Source organism: Monodelphis domestica, chromosome 4 (genome assembly GCF_027887165.1).
Source record: "Monodelphis domestica isolate mMonDom1 chromosome 4, mMonDom1.pri, whole genome shotgun sequence".
In the NCBI taxonomy this organism is placed as follows: Eukaryota; Metazoa; Chordata; class Mammalia; order Didelphimorphia; family Didelphidae; genus Monodelphis; species Monodelphis domestica.
The window spans coordinates 418743292-418761287 of record NC_077230.1 but is presented as its reverse complement, the minus strand read 5'-3'; the positions used below and the strand labels follow the sequence as shown (position 1 = coordinate 418761287).

At 43.0% G+C, this 17996-nt stretch overlaps 1 protein-coding gene across 2 annotated transcripts in view; it reads right to left on the bottom strand.

The window, feature by feature from the left end:
• LOC103098056 (golgin subfamily B member 1) overlaps positions 1–16442 on the bottom strand; it is a 35346-nt gene extending 18904 nt beyond the window's left edge. Inside the window, exons 1-5 of one of the 2 annotated variants that reach the window (XM_007491763.3) lie at positions 16306–16442; positions 12966–13082; positions 6559–6738; positions 1726–4607; positions 609–877 (exon numbers count right to left, since the gene is read on the bottom strand). In XM_007491763.3, the coding sequence (XP_007491825.2) occupies positions 609–877; positions 1726–4607; positions 6559–6738; positions 12966–13040 (3406 nt within the window). In that variant the 5' untranslated portion in view covers positions 13041–13082; positions 16306–16442. Of the gene's footprint in view, positions 1–608; positions 878–1725; positions 4608–6558; positions 6739–12965; positions 13083–16305 lie in introns of those variants that run through there. The other variant, XM_056796188.1, reaches the window with a different exon arrangement.
• Positions 16443–17996: the final 1554 nt, after the last annotated feature.

Genomic DNA, 17996 nt, shown 5'->3' with positions numbered 1-17996 from the left:
GGTCATGACAACACAACTGCACACTGAGTTTTGGGGGACCCTGAGAAGAGGGTGAAGTACCAAGCAGGGAGAGGAGGGGAGCAGGGAGGGGCAAGAGAACTGGGAAGACCTCTGAGGCTGAGGGAGTTCAGGATTTGTTAATAATAATAACAAGAATCATAATAGGAGCTAACATGTGTAAAGCATGGGCTCTTGTTTGATCCTCACAATGCCCTTGGGAAGTAGGTGCCCATTTTACTGATGAGAAAACTGATTTCACAGTAGGAGGAGTTAGTGAACAGAGTCTAAAGCTTTTGTTGTAGAGATGACCCATTCTTGAATGTTTCTTTCTCTCCTCTTACCTTCTCTCTTAGGATCAATTCTAAGACAGAAGAAAGGCAAAGACTAGGCAGTGAGAGTTAAATAACTTGCTTGGTGTCACACAGCTAGGAAGCATCTGAGGCTAGATTTGAACCCTGGACCTCCCAGGTTCTCCAGGCTTGGTACCTAGCTGCCCCAGATCCTCCCCTTTCCATAGGAAGTTCCTTCCCCTTCTCTCTGTTCTCATAGGCAATCCCTCCTTCCATTTCAGCTCCAGAGAATGCCCTGGACGTTCCCCAGATGCTTACCTGACTTTTGGCTGAGCCCAGGCTTGGAAAGCTTCCCTTCTGGGCCTCGTTCTTTCTTAACAGCCTCGGATTTGCTGGGGATTCTCCTGAAGGCTGGGTGCTGCTGCTGAGTGGCATGATGGGATAACCAATCTACGGAGAAGACTTTGGTTTCGATAATGCTTAGGTTGTCATTGAGTTTGTGTTCCACTGTATCTAGTAGGTTCTGAAGGTCTTGCATCCGCATCCCCAGCAGCTGGTCTAAGGACTCATCCCCTATCCTTTCCTTCCTAGGGAGAGCAAAGTGAAGGAAGTGGCGCCTCGGGGCCAAGAGCTGTGCAGAGTGTTCTGGGCCTGGAGCAAGCACCAGTGGATAAGGAGAGGGGACCAGAAAAGGAGAGAGGATGGGGGAGAGCCCCAGGAAGGGTCACTCACAGCAGAGAAGGGGACTATGGAGAGGGCAGATGGGCCAGGGAAGGAAAGAACATGAGGGAAGGACTGAAGGAGGGATAGAACACTCAGAAGCTTGAGGAAAAGGAGACATGCCAGGCAGGGGACCAGTTTGGAATTGATTGGGAATCTAGGGGGCAAATGAGGAGAGGATAGATACTTCCTCATTGGGAATGTTGATTGGAGACTATCCCAGAATCATTAATCATCAATTAGAAGGGTTCTCAGAAGACCTGCTAGTCCAACTCCATTAGTTTGTTGTTTTTTTTTTAACCCTTATCTTCTGTCTTGGACTCAATACTGTGTATTGGGTCCAAGGCAGAAGAGTGGTAAGGACCAGGCAATGGGGATTAAGTGACTTGCCCAGGGTCACACAGCTGGGAAGTGTCTGAGGCCATATTTGAACCCAAGTATTCCCATCTCTAGACCTGGTTCTCAATCCACTGAGCCACCCAGCTGTCCCCATCCATTAGTTTTAATTATTAAAGAAACTGCGGCCAGTGAAATGAACTGACTTGGCCAAAGTCTTATGGGTAGTGTCGCAGGTAGGACAGGTTTAATGTTCTTTCTCCCCTATTCTATTGTCTCTCACAGAGGATGGACTTAAGTTACCAGGTCTCTTCCTCGGGAAAGAGGTAAACAAATCAGATGAAAGAAAGCCAGTCGTTGGACCTGGGCCATCACTTACTGTAGCCCTCGAAACGTCTCCTGATTCTGGAGCAGATCAATCAAGTCGGCCTTGCTGTGGATGCCGGTGAAGGTCCCCATGAGCTCCATGGCCTTGGTCTGCACACCCTTATCACTATCCAACAACCCATGGACCAAGGGGATGGCGAAAAGATGACTGATGAGGCCGAGCCGCTCCAGGCCCCCCCAGGCAAATAACCGGATTTCAGAACTATGGTGGGTGGTATCACTCAGCAGTTGCCTTGCTGTTTCGGTGCGCAGCCCTGGTGCCACCTGGTAGCCAGCAAAAATATGTGACAGTATGTTGGTGCACTCCCTGTATTTCCACGAATCAGCGCTGGACATCATTTGGAGCACCGTAGTGATGGCTTTGTTGACCGTTATGTCATTCATCTTCTGTTGCATATATTGAAGGTTCATGAAGATTTCCTGTTGGCCCAATATTCCAGGCGCAGCTTTTTCCTTGACATCCCACAATTTCACTTTTTCTTCCTCCTCGTCGCTTAAGTGTTTTAAACCGGTGAACCTCAGATTGGTCCCGTCCCAATGGAGGTCTTGCCAAACGTCCTGTAGACCGCACTGCAGGAAGACTGGTGTTCCCTCGGGCCACAGGAGGGCCCTCACCACTGAGTTAGGGATATAGCCATCCGGGGCGATGATCCACTTCCGTCCTTGGCCAAAGAAACGCTGCAGCAACTGGAAAGGTTGCAGCCCGTTCCAGAGTGCGAACTCTTTCTGGCTGAGGATGAATTGGGATTCTTTTTGACCAATTAACATTTTGTCCTTTGCAGAGAAAATCTTTTTCTTCTTCTTCTTCTTCAGATCCATGTTCTTAAAGACCTCTTGGCGGTCAATCTCTTCTACCACGTGGGGGACTGTGTGGTCGAAGGCAATGGTCCGCAGGTTGGGCAGGGCTTGGAATCCCTGAAGCTTCCATTTCCCTTGTTCTGTGTATTGGTAGTCAGGAATAAATATGGTCGTAAGGGACGAGAAGAAGCTGGGCATGAATGGTATGGGCGTTGACTTCTCCTCATCCTGAAGGCTGGGGCCACTCAAGCGGGCAAGTCGGGAGAAAGAGAACATATGCGTGCAGTTCACCACATAGATACAACTGTTGAAGCTGAGGAGTAGATCTCCTCGATCGTTGGCAAAGCAAATTGGGCCAAATTGTATGGTGGAGTTGAATCTAACCAAGGATTTGCCTTGCATGTCCCAGATAACCACGGTGCAATCACTGGCACCCGTGACAAAGATCTCCAAGCTCATGCAGATATCAAAGAAGACAATAGGGAAGTCATGCAGGGGTTTGGTCTCTTGGAAAGATAGTCCTTTGCCCAGGTCGGGGGACTTCAGGAAGTCCTGGTACTTCCAGAGCAGAAAGCACTGGTCACTGGTGATGGTGGCCAAAAACTTGGGGGTCAGAATCATATGATAGAGGATATGGTTGCTTCGAACCATGGCGATTGTAGTCAGTTTCACGCTCTTGCTCTTGAGGTTAGCCTCTGACAAACATATATATTCGTCAGAGCCATAAGAACATAACAAGGTTTTCTCCCAGGAGTTGGTGGATGAGCCAGGCAGGGTGGAGAGAGCCAGGACAGCTCCAAAATGCAAATATTTCCTGACACGGGAACAGTTGCGTTGGAACAACACGCTCACATAGCCACTGCTGTGGCCGCAGTATATCAGCCCGTCAATGCCTGAGCCTAGCTGAGGATGCCCGTAGGCCAGACAGAGCACTTTATCTTCAGGATCAGTAGAGATCTCCAGGATATATTTGGGCAAAGATGGGCACTTGGTGGCATCAAAGATGATCACATCGGTGTTGCCCAATGCCACAACCAGCTCCTGTTGTTCCTGGTCATAGACCCAGGCAATAGATGAGTCCAGGGCCTGAAAGGGCCATGTGAGGAGCAGCATCTTTCCAGTTATGGGGCACAGGAAGCGTAGGATGCCGTCGTCCGTGTAGCAGAGGATGTGGGACTGGTTTTCCCCATAGTGGACCCGTTTCAGGAAGCAAGGGTTGGACCCACAGTTGTTAAAGAGAGTATAGAAATGGAAAATTTGGTGCAAGGAGAAGTCATATTCAGTCTGGCAGAAGAAGGTGGTGTCATTGATGAACTCTAGGTGAAGGAGCTTGTCCTGAGAGATCCGGATTATGCGTAAGAGCTTAGCTGAGGTGAGGTGCCACTCCTTGATCATGCCCTCACTCCCTGCGGTCAGCAGGGTGTGCATTTTGAACTGACTACGGATCAGCACCACAGAGCCTTTGTGGGCCTGGAAGCTGATGAAGGAATGCTTCACAGAAGGGTTGGCCAGATTCCAGATCAGAATATGCCCCTCCGTATTGCCCCCGAAGAGGTAGTTCTCTGAGGGACACACAGAGCAGCAGGTCAAGGGCTGCCCAAGGGTTGGGGAGAAGAAGGTCCTGGTCTCTTCCAGTTCATTCTTCTTCTTCCAGACGAAGAGGCGCAGGAAGTTTTCGCACAGGACCATTAGGGAATTCCAGGGCCCATCCAGGAGGATGCTCTGTACCATCTCATTGCCGGACGTGGGGGTGACATGCAGGATGTGCAGACCCTTCCCTCCTGGCTCGATGGTCCAGGTGACCACAGCCCCACTAATGCCTGAGAGCAGCAGCTCCATCTTGGGATCAAAGGTGAGGCAGTTGATGGAGAAGCGACAAGGAATCATGTGGTAAGGCTTGAAGTGGGTAGAGTGGTCCCCAAAGATCCGCAGAAACAAGTCACCGCAGTAAGCAATCAGTACACCGTAGGTTTTCACGTGGACCAGATTCTGGACTGGGGGCAGCCGATTCTTCATAGGTACCAGTTTCTTCTCCACTGGCCTGTTGCCTTCTTTTGCATACTTCCACACCACTGCCTGGGAGGGAACAAAGGAAGGAGAGGAAGGAAGGAAATAAGCCTTTATTACAATAATATATCACGTGTTCCTTATGACAACCTGGGGACATCGATGCTCTTATTAGTCCAGTTTATTTGATTGGTCAATTTTTTTAATTCAAAGAGATTTTATTATCCCAATTATATGTCATACTAGTTTTCAACATACATTTTCCCAAATTATAAGGTCCAAACTATCTCCCTCCCCACCCCCTACTCAGAGATGGTAAGCAATGTGATCTGGGTAATATGTGTGTTCTATTAGCCCCATTTTACAGATAAAGAAACTACTGAGGCAAACAGAAGTGAAGTGACTTGATGGGGTAAATTCCCACATTTGAAAAAGAGGAAAATGACATGCCTAGAAGGGAAGTAGTAGATATAATGCTGAACGTAGGAGTCAGGAAGACCTCAGTTCAAATTCCACTTGTGGAACCAATGAAGCTCTTAGCAGCCCTGTAGTCTAGTTTTCTTATTTTATAGATTGGGAAACTGAGGCTCACACAGAGATTAAATGATTTCCTCAAGGTCACACATGGAGCCAACCAGTCAGTCAATAAGAATTTCTTAAGGATCTACCCTGTGTCAGATACCTTGCTAAATGCTGGGGATTGTAGATTTTAAAATTAATATCCATACTCCAAGTATTATATTTAATAAGATTTATTAATAATACCTTGAAGCAAAAAGGAAAACAAAGGCTAGAGAAATGGGGAGAGCTCACCCAGCCTTGTACATGGAGAAAAAAGAGAGAGTGAGAGGGAGGAATTACAAAAATTTATATACAACAAGGCAAGAACACACGTAAACAGAAAGGGAAAAGGATTCTTGGGATGAGGAGAGAATTCTGGGAGATGGGAGTCCAAATTTTCTAATTCTACAGGATACAAAGAAAAAGCAAAAGATAGTCCCTGCCCTCAAGGAGCTCACAATCTAACAGGGAGATGAGAAACAAAGAAAAATGTACAAATGAGCTATAGGCTGGATCCCACTGGATACTGACACTACAATTAAGGGGCATTGAGAAAGGCTTTCTGTAGAAGGTAGGATTTTCACTGGGACTAGAAGAAAGCCAAGAGTCAGAGATGAGAAGGGAGAGAATTTCAAGGCAGAATTTGACCATAAGAAAATAGTGGGATTTCCTTGGTCCTCGGTTTTCCTCTCTGTAACCTGAGGGTCTCTGAAGTACCTTCCCAGGTCTTGATCTATGATTGTCAGAGGTAGAATTTGAACTCAAGTCCTTCATGAAAGGTTACAAATATGTTATGGTAAATAGTTGGACCTGAACTTGAACCCACGTATTCTTGATCCCAGCCCAGAGTTCTCTCTGCAAATCCTCCTCCCTCCCCATGCCTAGGGCTACCTCAACAATCTACTGATTGGTCCTCCCACCTTCTGTCTTTCCCCATTTCCAATTCATCTTTCATAGGCTGCTGGCTCAACCTTTCAAGGCTCAGCATGGCTCATGTCTGGGTCAGTGGGTCATGGACAAGGCCAGGGTGGTATCGAATATAGCCCTGAATTGGGAGATAGAGAGGGGAACAGTCTTTCTTGGTGGGTGCCTGAGGACAGAAAGTCTGGTGAATGTGGTACAGGAGAAAAGGAATAGACTGAGAAGCAGGTCATAGAACGTGTAACTAGAACCATTGGTGCCCCGTGCAAGTAGCAATGGTGGGACTGTGCATGTGTGTGTGCCCATGTGATGACCCCAGTGAGGAAGAAGTATACCCCAAGACACAAGGTTTCTAAGCAGCTGAAGGGAGAAAGAGCTCTCAGAATGAAGCCACCTTGGGTTGGAGCCAACAGGGGAGGAAGTTCTTGTCCAGGGAATAATGATGTGAATGCCCTCTAAATTTTCCACCCTGGATCAAAGCCCTATTGTCCCACCCTTACCCAGGAGTCTAGTGGGCAGAAAATCAGAGTAGACTTACATTCACCTCCTTCTTGCCCATCCGCACCCAGGAGAGGGAGACGAAGTAGAAAGCTTCGGTGCTATAAAAGCAGATGGTTGGCATATCTTGGGGATAGAAGCTCTCTTCATATACAACCTGGGGGGAGTCATTTAGGATAACCTCGGGCTCTTTTACTCTTATATCTTTCTTCTGGAAGATCTGGGGAGAGGAGAGAGAAGGAGATGACAACCTGGGCCAACATGTCCCCACTTTCCATGCTAGACTCATGAAAATATGGCACCTAGACTTCATTCCTCTCAAGATGTGCTCTACCATGCCATGGAAGCCTCCACACCCTGGAAACTCACTCTACTACCCCTGAACTCCTTCTCACACTGGAAGTACCTCCTGCCTTTGTTGTCTTTCTCTCTGATTGGCTAGCTCCTCCCAGAAACCTCATTTGAAGGAGGATACCCAGGCCAGCCATGTCTTCATTCCTCTCCAGGCTGCTTTTCCAATTCTCGACTTTCTCTGCTAGCTCCTTGTGGGCAGGGACAGTCTTTCTTGTATTTGTATTCTTGATTCTTAGCTCAGTGCTTGCTACCCAGAAAGTGTTTAAATAAATGCTCATTGAATTGACTTGATACAGATCATAAAACTTGATGTGGAAGAGAGCTTGAAAATCATCATCCAACCTTTTTATTTTCTAGAGGAGGAAACTGGCTCAAAAGATCAAGTGTGTAGCTCAAGGTTACAGCTACGTAGTAAGGGATGGAGCCAGGATCGAAAACCCAGATCATCTCACCCCAAATCCAACCCTAATAGTACTCGTGCTTCAAAATGGAATGACAGCCCAGTCATGACAATGGAAAATGATTTCCTCATGCTCATGCGCAAATGTGTTAGGTGGCCGCAAGCACACACACAGAGTTGGATAAATGATGGGGTATAAAGAAAGGCTACTGAGCTTGTGTTCTATACCACTCTGGTAATGGGATTGTCTAACATCATATTATTGGTCAATGAGTGGAAGAGGCAGGAATTGATCTTGGGTCCTCCAGCTTCTAATCAGTCTTTCTTGGGAAGATGATGTAGTCATCTCCATCTGTGTACCTCCTGTCTCTGAACCCCAGTTTCCTGCTCTATGAAAATGGGAGAACTGAGCTTCCCACATTACACAGGAGACATCTAGGTGGTTCGGTGGATTAAGAGCCAGTCCCAGAAATGGGAAGTACTGGGTTCATATCTGGCCTCAGATATTTCCTAGCTATGTGATCCTGGGCAAGTCACGTAACCCCCATTGCTTAGCCCTTACTGCTATTCTGCCTTGGGATTGAAACTTAGTATTGATTTTTAGGCAGAGGGTGAGAGAAGAAAGAAAGAAAGGAAGGAGGAAGGGAGGGGGGGAGGAAGGAAGGAAGGAAAGAAAGAAAGACAGAAAAAAGAAAGAGAGAGAAGGAAAGGAAGGAAGGAAGGAAGGAAGGAAGAAAGAAAGAAAGAAAGAAAGAAAGAAAGAAAGAAAGAAAGAAAGAAAGAAAGAAAGAAAGAAAGAAAGAAAGAAAGAAAGAAAGAAAGAAAGAAAGAAAGAAAGAAAGAAAGAAAGAAAGAAAGAGAGAGAGAGAGGGAGAGAGAGAGAGGGAGGGAGGGAAGGAGGGAGAGAGGGAGGGAAGAAGGAAGGAAGGAAGGAAGGAAGGAAGGAAGGAAGGAAGGAAGGAAGGAAAGCAAGACATTTTATAATTGGCTGTAGTAAGAAAAGTGAACTAGAATTCAGGTGAGGCTAATCACTGCCCTTTCTGACAGTTATGGAATCTGAACTGTCCGTGGGACCCATCTATATCTTGTAATTTCTGTTAGGGGATCAAAACTACCAGATTTGCTATCTTCTTGGAAGAGATAAAAATCTCCTCTAATTGCATAAGGACAGACAAGAGATCTTTTAGAAATGGTGCCGAGTTAATTTGTGGGGCTTAAAGGTCAACAGATGTCCTGGAAGTATTCCAGGGGCTAATGGTATGAAAGATAACAAATTTTCTTTTCGTTATAACTGTAACCCAGAGGGAAATCTGAATTCCTGAGCTTACCTCAAGGACCTCAAAAGTGGCTTTAGGCAGATGCAAGCTCAGTTATAAAAATCAATACAGCATAAAAATCTATTACATTGTAGAATCAATGTAGTAGAAACTTGAGGTAATATTAATTTTGATCTCATCTTGTATAAATTGTTGTTCTTGTGCAGTTCATTTTACTCTGCTTCAGTTCGTATGACCTAGGATACTCTGAAATAATCTCTCTCATAATTTCTTATGTTGCAATAATATTCCATTGTATTCATGCACCCTAATTTGTTAAGACAGTCCCTAGGTGTTTAAGAGATAATCTAAGGCACCCTCTTAGCATTATAGCCTTTTCTCCTCCTCTTTTTTAGTTACCCTGAGAAGTTTTGGAAGATTGTTTTTGCTTGTGACTTATTTTTCTCCTTTACGTTCAGCCCCTAGTATGGTTTATTTTCCCGTTGAATTTTATGTATAGTGTATATGTTTTCAACTCTCCTTTGTCCATTTTGTCTTGGAGTGAGACCCATCTGATGCCCAAGTGGTGGTGGGAACTGAGTGAACCACTCTGACTTCATCTTGTGACTCAGTTCCCTTTATTCAATTATAGCTCTAGTGCAACTTCTGTCTTATGAGAAAACTTTTTTCAATTGTGGGGAACAGGGAGAAAACTTTACTGCATTGTTTGAACCCAGGCCTGGGTGGTTGGGAAGCTAGACCCTCTCTGCTTGATGCTTAGAGACCCTCAACTAAGGACCTAGGTTATGCTGACCAGAAATCCAGTCAGATTTGAAGACTGATGCAAGTTTTCTAACAATTCTACATCTCAAGTGCCCCTTGTATCTTATCTGAAAACTGGCCTAATACCACGTAATCAGCTATGCTTTCCAGGTTCTTGTGATTGTTTCTAGCCACTTGTGGGGAGTAGGTACCCCTTTTCTGATGTTAGGAAATTGCACCTGTTTGCTTTCATTCTCTTACTTTGGAAAGTTCCTAATCTTTTCTCAAAGTAGAAATCAGATTACTTAAGTTTGTATTCTACTTAATGGTTTTCTTTTAAATAGTTGGTCTTATTTGATTGTTTTTAATGTATAAAAGTCTGTCTTCCTTTGTATTTGTGGTCAAGTGCCAAAACTGAGGAAGGCACCATTCCTGTTTTATTGGGCAATTGCTATGCATTACTTAATAAATCAATATGCTCAGAAACTCAAAACTTTGTTTACTTAGTCATTTTATCCACTACAACCTCTTATTTAGAATATTAGTATTATATTATTACACAATTCCTTCTAGTTACTCAAATACATTTATCTTTCCAGATTCCTCTGGATAATTGTATTTGTATTTCAAAGTCCCTCGTTAGTATTGGTCTTTTTGTCAGGGATACTCAAAAGATTCTATTCCATTAAAAATTTATTTTCCCTCTTCTAGGATAATACTCAACTTTTCAGGACATATTATTCTTCATTACAAGCCTATATCTTTTGCCTTTTGGAATATTGTATTCCAAAATCTCCTCTTATAAAATCATCACTGTGGCTCTTTGGTACTTGAACTACTTCTTTTTGGACACCAACTATATTTTTTAATTTGGATATTGTATTGCTGAGACTGGTTAAGTCTTTCACATTTGATCGTTTCACAATATTGCCTTTACTGTGTTTTCCTGGTTCTGCTCATTTCACTCTGCATCAGTTCATGTAGGTTTTTCCAGCTTTTTCTGAAATCATCTTGTTCACTTCTTATAGCACAATAGTATTCCATCACTATCATATACCACAATTTGTTCAGCCATTCCCAAATTTTTTGGCATCTCTTTGGTTTCTAATTCTTTGCCACCATAAAAAAGAGCAGCTATAAATATTTTTGTACAAGTAAGTTCTTTCCCATTTAAAAAAAAAATTTCTTTGGGATACAGACCTAGTACTGGTATTACTGGATCAGAAGGTATGCATTGTTTTATAGTCTTCCAGAATGGTTGGATCAGTTTACAACTCCACCAACAATGCATTAGTGTCCCAATTTTGCCACATCCCCTCCAACATTTATCATTTTTCCTTTACTGTCATAATTGGTCAATCTGATAGGTATGAGGTGGTACCTCAGAGTTGTCTTAATTTGCATTTCTCCAAACAAGAGGGGCTTAGAACATATTTTATATGATTATTAATAGCTTTGATTTCTTCTTCAGAAAATGACATTCATATTCTTTGACCATTTAACAATTGGGGAATGACTTTTATTGCTATAAATTTGACTTAGTTCTTTTTATATTTGAGAAATGAGATCTTTATTAGAGAAATTTGTTATGAATCTCCCTCCCCCCCCATCCCATTTGTTGTTTCTCTCCTTATCTTGGTCACATTGGTTTTGTTTGTATCAAAACTTTTTAATATGATCAAAATTATTCATTTTACATCTTGTAATGTTCTCTATCTTCTGTTTGGTCATAAATTCTTCCCTTCTTCATAGATGTGATAGATAAACTATTCCATGTTCCCCTAATTTGCTTATAATACCACCCTTTATGTCTAAATCATAGACCCATTTTGACCTTATCTTGATATAGTGTGTGAGAAACTGATCTAAACCTAATTTCTGCCATACTGTTTTCCAATTTTCCCAGTAATTTTTTGTCAAATAGTGAGTTCTTATCCCCAAAGTTGGGATCTTTGGGTTTTTCAAACACTAAATTGCTGAAGTCTTTTACCTCTACCATATTCCATGGATCTACCTTTCTATTTCTTAATCAGTACCAGATTGTTTAAATAACTGCTTTAAAATACAGTTGAAGATCTGGCACTGCTAGGTCACCATCCCTCACATATTTCTTCACTAATTTCCTTGGTATTCTTGACATTTTGTCCTTCCAGATGAATTTTGTAGTAATTTCTTTCTAGTTCCATAAAATAGTTTTTTGGTAATTTGATTGGTATGGCACTGAATAGGTTAATTCATTTGGGTAGGATGGTCATTTTTATTATATTAGCTCAGCCTACCCATGAGCAATTAATGTTTTTACAATTGTTTAGCTCTAATTTTACTTGTTTGAAGTGCTTTTTAATTGTAATCATATAATTCCCATGTTTGTCTTGGCAACTAGATTCCCATGTATTTTATATGATCTAGAGTGATTTTAAATGGAATTTTTTTTTCTAACTCTTGTTGCTGGACTTTTTTTTTTAATATATAGAAATGCTGATGATTCATGTGGTTTTATTTTGTGTCCTGACCTTCGCTAAAGTTATTTATTATTTCAACTAGTTTTTTAGTTGATTCTCTAGGATTCTCTATCATCTGCAAAGAGTGGTAGTTTTGTTTCCTCATTGCCTATTTTAATTACTTCAATTTTTTTTCTTCTCTTCTTGCTAAAGCTAACATTTCTAGTACAATATTAAATAAAAATGGTGGAAATGGGCGTCCTTGCTTTACCCCTGATCTTGTTCAGAACACTTCTAACTTATCCCCATTGCAGATGATGCTTGCTGATGGTTTTAGATACATGTTACTTATTATTTTAAGGAAATACCCTTTTGTTCCTGTGCTTTCTGGTGTTTTTCCTCAACACATTTTGCTTGCCTGACTTATCAGACAAGTGATGTATAAAATTGACCTCAGGCAATTAGTTTCCCCTCTTTGGCTTACTTTTCCTCCTTTGTCAAAGGAAGCCTTGGAACCAGTATATAGTTGTGATTCTAAGACAGAAGGTAAGTGTTTAAAAAGAAATGCTACATTTTAATGGTAGGGTTACTAGACCCAGGTTTGAATCCTTTCTCTGACACTTAGTAGCTGGGTGACTTGAACAAGCCCAAGCCTCTCTGAGGCTTGGTTTCTGAAAACTAGAGTAAAACAGAGAGTAATAACAAGAGCACTTTTTATCACAGACTTTTTGTCTGCAAACCTTTAGGTGCTATGGGAATTCCATTTCTTATTTGGGCCTCTACTTCCCCAATGCTGCCCCTGCCCAGAATTCCCTTATCATATGGCAACCCAGGCCACACCTTAGGGATATGGACTTTTGAAAGGCTGTTTCTTTCTCACTGACTTGATATTTTAGGTTCAGTGCTCAAAGTGACTTCAGAGGCCAACTAGTCTAAACTCCTCATTTTATAGATGGGGAAACCAAGGCCAAGAAAAGTTAAATGACTTTCCCAAGCTCACCTCAGTGATCTAAAGTGGTAGAGCTGGGATTCAAACCCATCTTCAGACTCCTCATCCCTTCCTTCCAAGGCTGTAAGGGCTGCTGAGTGCCTGCCCTAAAGCTATTCTCCAATAACGTTGTCATCTGAACTGTTTCCTAACCACTACTCTTCCATCTTTAAGTGCACAGTTCATGTTTTTGACAGCAAATTGATTTATCCTTATTAGATTTAATTATGTTGGATTTTCTGTTACCTCTTCTGTGTTCCGTCTTGCAATGATAAGGCTTTTCAGAGTTTTCACATCGGTTACGACTCTTTCGGGATCCATGGTATCTTCTTTGTCTTCTCTGGATGCCTCTGCCTACAGCACCTACAGGAGATTTAGGGGAATCTCAGAAGGAAAGAGTAAACCACTCCAGCTTCTCTCTTTGTCAAGAAAACCCCATGGACAGTATTAAAGTGATAAAGTCTAGGCCACCGGAAGATGAGCCCCCCTGGTCAGGAGGTGTCCAATATGCTACTGGGGAAGAGTGAAGGATAACTATGCGTAGTGCCAGTAGTAATGAAGAAGCTGGGCCAACGCCAAAAAGGAGCTCCTCTGAAGAAGTGTCTGCTGATGAAAACAGAGTCTAATGGTGTAGGGACCAATATGGCACAAGAACTTGGGACGTTAAATCTATGAACCACGGCAAGCCAGAGGGAGACAGACAGGAGATGGGAATATTGACCATGGGCATCTTGGGTGTCATTGAATTTAAATGGATGGGAATGGGTGGATTTCATTGAGGTGATCTCTTAGAAGAAGAGGAGAAGCCTCAGACTCAATAAAAGGGTGACTCGGGCTATGATCTAAAAAGTGACACACAGAACGCTACTTGTTCAAATCCAAGGCAAACCATTCGACGTCACAACAATACAAGTCTCTGCTCCAACCAGGGTGACTGAGCTCTAGGAAGATCTACAACATCTTCTACAAATAACACCAAAAAAAAGACATCTGCAATGCTGAAGTCGGAAATCAAAAGATAATTGAAATAACAGGAAAGTGCGACCTTGGAGCACAAAGTGAAGACGAATGGCGTTCTGTCAAAGTAAGTTGATGATCATTGCAAATATTCTTTTTCAGCAACTCAAAAAGTCACTCAACAGTGGAGGGGCAACTAGGTGGCACAGTAGATAGAGAACCAGGCTTGCAAACAGGGTTCAAATCTGGCCTCAGACACTTGCTAGCTGTGTGACCCTGGGCAGGTAACTTAACTTTCATTACTTATCTCTTTCTGCTCTTCCACCTTGGAACCAATACTTAGTATTGATTCTAAGATAGAAGGTAAGAATTTTTTAAAAATTGGAAAAGGGATACGAGAAGGCTGAGTATTGTGGCCCTACTTATTTAGTGTATTGCAGAGTGTATTATGTAAAATGCCAGGTTGGATGAATCAAAAGCTGGAATTACAGAGATTGTCAGGAGAAATATCAACCATCTCAGATATGCAGAAGGTGAAAGAGAATTAAGATGAGGTGAAAGAGAAGAGTGTAAAAGCTGGCTTGAAGCACGACATCAAAAAGTACTAAGATCCCAGCAATTGGTTCCATCACTTCCTGGCAAATAGAGGGAGAAAAAATGAAGCGGTGTGTAGGTGACACCATGGATGACGTACCCATGAGTAAGCTAAAATTGTGGCCCTGAGACTATTGCAAAAAGCAAGGATCCAGGAAAAAAATGAGATATTCTTTTAAAAGCATTTTCTTGTTGCAACAATTTCAGGAAAAAACAAACCCTCATATGAATGAACGATTCCATTAATCAATTCCTAGAGAAACCACAGGTCAAAGATTTTATGAGGATCTTTGCCATGCGGGCAACCCAATAAACAAAAAGATGTCCTGCCTCTAAGCTTTGGAAGTGTTTAACGTTAGTTTTAAGATAAAGTTCTTAGCACAAGAGGAAACCTCCCATTTTGCATCCCAACCATCCATAGATCCCTCTTATTTGCATCTCCAACATCATTAGGCTTCACAAGATAGATAACTTGCCCACCTTTATGATCAGGATGTCATAAACGAGCCTCAAAGGCACCTCACTCTGTCCCCTGGATTTTGCCTCTGTTTGTCTTTATTGGTCATCCCCCTCCGTATCTAATCTTTCCTCAGTCACGGAGCCATGAATTTATTCGTAAGCTTTACCTGGAAGGAGAATTTGGCCGACCCTTGTTTAATCTGGACTTTGTTGCTATCCCACAGGAACCCCCTTGAAGTAGCCATCTGTATTACTTCCCCTTGTCTGGCTTCCTGTATCTATGTGTCCTGATTTTCCTAATAAATGCTTCAGCTAGAGCAGCAGCCTGCTCAAACCATCAATCTGCTCTCTGCCTCATCTTTGCATTATTTGTTGCGCCTTCCTTGCCGAGCTGTTCCTCTCCGGTACCCTGTCCTGTTTCCTTCCATCTGCACTGGACGCAATAGCACTGCTAGAGTTTATATTCCTGGGCTCAAACATCACTGCGGTCTGCGATCGCCGCCATGAAATTAAGAGATGCTCCTTGGAAGGAGAGCTGCGGCACATCTGGACAGCGTTTGCTAGACAGCAGAGACGTCACCCTGCGGACAGAGTAGTCAAAGCAAGGGTTTTCCAGGAGTAATGAATGGCTGGCTGTGAGAGCTGGACTATAAGAAAGCTGAGTGCCCACAGAATGGACGCTTTCCAACTATGATGCTGGAGAAGACTTTGGAGAGTCCCTTGGTCATCAAGGAGAATAATTCAGTCGGTACCTGCAAAATTAATTCAGACTATTCCCTAGAAGGTCAGATAGTGAAGCTGAAGTTTGACCACTTTGGCCACCTCAATGGAAAAGATACTGATATTGGGAAAGACTCAAGCCAGAAGGAGAAGGGGATGGCAGAGAATGGGATAGACAGATAGTGCCATGGAAGCAATAAACATGATCATGGCCAGACTTCGAGAGATAGTGCAGAATGGAAGGGCCTGGAGGACTAGGGTTCTTGGGGTCACAAAGAGTTGGACAAGACTCAACAACAACTGAGTTCCCTGAGTCTGATCCTCTTGTTGGACAGGCAGGGAAACTGAGAAGAAAGAAATGAAGTGACTCTCCCAGGGCCACACAAAAGTAAAGTCTAAAGGGTAGATTTGAACTCAGGTCTTTCAGACTCCAAGTTTCGGGCTCTAGGGTACTACATAGCTGCCTTGAGATAGAGTTGAGCTTCAAATCCAGGTCCTCTGACCTCCAAGTCCAATGCTTTCCCCTCTGTGCCACCTTGCTTCTCTCAAAGGGAACTCAAAGTTTGCTCTATAGTAAAAATGAATATCGAAATAGGTATCAAGTGACAACAAGTGGAATTGCCCGTTGGCTCTGGGAAAGGGGAGGGAAGAGGGTAGGGAAAGAAAATGAATCATGTGAACATGGAAAATATTTTTAAAATTAAAAAATCAAAGGGATATGATGGAGGGAATTTGGGGAAGTACCAGGAATGGACCATCCCTCAGGGCCATGTTAGGAGGTTGGTTCTCTATGGGATGCAGGAAAGAAAGGGGATCTTGGATGAACAGAGTGGGGTTTTGTTGGTCCAGGACTCACAGTGAACAGCCAAGAACTCTTGTGATGGAAGGCGATGGGGCCGTAACCAATGGTCTTTAGGATGATCCACAGTTTTAAAAGGCTGTGATTCTACATTAACAGCTTTGTGACCCAGACATCTGGGTTCCCAGCCTTTGTTAGCCCCTGGTCTTTGATCTCTGTGAGCTCACAGGCCTAGAACCACTCTAGGTCACAGATGAGACCTTGTGACCTCCAGCTTCTAGCCAGACTGTGCAGAGGTTGGCACCTCCAGGCCAGTCCAGGAAGCTATCCTTGTCTCAATTACAGGATGGCATCATAGAGTCATAGAAAGCTCTGGCCTCCCAGTTCTTTTTGCTTTCTAACCCCAGTGACTCCTCTACAAATTGTCCTATTCCTTTCCCCTAGTTTCATAGCCTTGATTTCCTTCTCTGTAAGATGGGAATAATGATCCCTGGGACTACCTCCTAGGATTGATGTCTGAAAGACCTGAGTTCAAATCTACCCTTTAGACATTACTACTTGTGTGACCCTGGGAGAGTCACTTCATTTCTTTCATTTCTCTGGCAGTAGTTGTGGCTGGTGATGTTCATGGTATCCCCGCTGGAAGTTCATTCATGAGCAAATCAAATGGAAATAAAGTTTCAGGCAGTTGTATACTGATCCCCAGAATATCCACCTTTTTCTTTTTTTTGAACCCTTACCTTCTGTCTTAGAATTCATATTAAGTTACAGTTCCATGGCAGAAGAATGGTATGGACTAGGTAATTGGGTTAAATGTCTTCTCTGGGGTCACACAACTAAGAAGTATCCTTCCAACTACACATCTTGGCTCTCTATCCACCTAGCTGCCCCTTTTATTTTATTTTATTTTTTTAAGTTTATGTATTTAATTACTTAATATTTTTCCATGGTTACAAGAATCATATTCTTTCCCTCTTCTTTTCCAACCCCCCTCCCATTGTTGATGCACAATTCCACTGGGTTTTACATGTGTCATTGACCAAGACCTAGTTCCATATTATTAATATTTGTACCAGGGTGACTGTCTAGAGTCTTTATCCCTAATCCTATCCCATTGACCCATGTGATCCAGCAGTTGTTTTTCTTCTGTGTTTCTACTCCCACAGTTCTTCCTCTGAATGTGGATAGTGTTCTTTCTCGTAAATTGCTCCAAGTTGTTCAGATTACTGCATTGCCTCTAATGTAATGGAGAAGTCCATTACATTGGATTGTACCACAGTGTATCAGTCTCTGTGTACAGTGTTTTCCTGGTTCTGCTCCTCTCACTCTGCATCAATTCCTGGAGGTTGTTCCAGTCCCCATGGAATCCCTCCAAATCATTAATCCTTTTTGCACAATAGTATTCCATCACCAACATATACCACAATGTGTTCAGCCATTCCCCAATTGAAGGGCATCCCCTCATTTTCCAATTATTTTTGCCACCACAAAGAGTGCAGCTATGAATATTCTTGTACAGGTATTTTTCCTTATTATCTTTTTGGGGTACAAACCCAGCAGTGCAATGGCTGGATCAAAGGGCAGACAGTCTTTTAGTGTCCTTTGGGCATAGTTCCAAATTGCCATCCAGAATGGTTGGATCAATTCACAACTCCACCAGCTATGCATTCATGTCCCAATTTTGCCACATCCCCTCCAGCATTCATTACTTTCCTTTGTTGTCATATTAGCCAATCTCTAGCTGCCCC